The sequence below is a fragment of the Antrostomus carolinensis genome, unplaced genomic scaffold (genome assembly GCF_000700745.2).
Source record: "Antrostomus carolinensis isolate BGI_N321 unplaced genomic scaffold, ASM70074v2 scaffold31100, whole genome shotgun sequence".
Lineage (NCBI taxonomy): Eukaryota > Metazoa > Chordata > Aves > Caprimulgiformes > Caprimulgidae > Antrostomus > Antrostomus carolinensis.
Window position 1 is genome coordinate 1,737 of NW_010288207.1, and position 355 is coordinate 2,091.

The 355-nt window shown below is 63.9% G+C and overlaps 1 protein-coding gene across 1 annotated transcript in view; it reads right to left on the bottom strand.

Moving 5' to 3' along the window:
* Nucleotides 1–355, bottom strand: part of RGS14 (regulator of G protein signaling 14) — a gene marked incomplete at its 5' end in the record, with an annotated part of 5,502 nt that overhangs the window by 650 nt on the left and 4,497 nt on the right. Inside the window, 1 exon segment of the mRNA XM_029084444.1 lies at nt 129–187. Coding sequence (XP_028940277.1) covers nt 129–187 — 59 coding nt within the window.

The window sequence follows — 355 nt, forward strand, 5'->3', positions numbered from 1 at the left end:
CCTGCCTGGGCCCCCGCTGCCCAGCCCCACGGCATGTGCTGGGGTCACAGTGGGGCTCAGCTTCCCCATGGACTGTTGCAGCAGCCACGGGGGCATCTCCAAGTGGGGTGGTGGGATCTCAAGCTCACCTCGCTCCGGAGTGGGGAGGGGGCAGCTGCAGCTTCAGCACTCTCTGTCACTCGCATATCTGCAAGGTAAGTACTGATGCTCAGCACCCCAGTCCTGGCCTGGCTGGTGACAGGATGGAGCCCATCCCAGGGAGCAGGAGCCATGGCCAGCAGAAAGCAGCTTGGCCCTGTGAGTGCTCTGGGGGAGAACATGACCTGGGGGAGGGGACACAGCTTGGAGGAAAGGA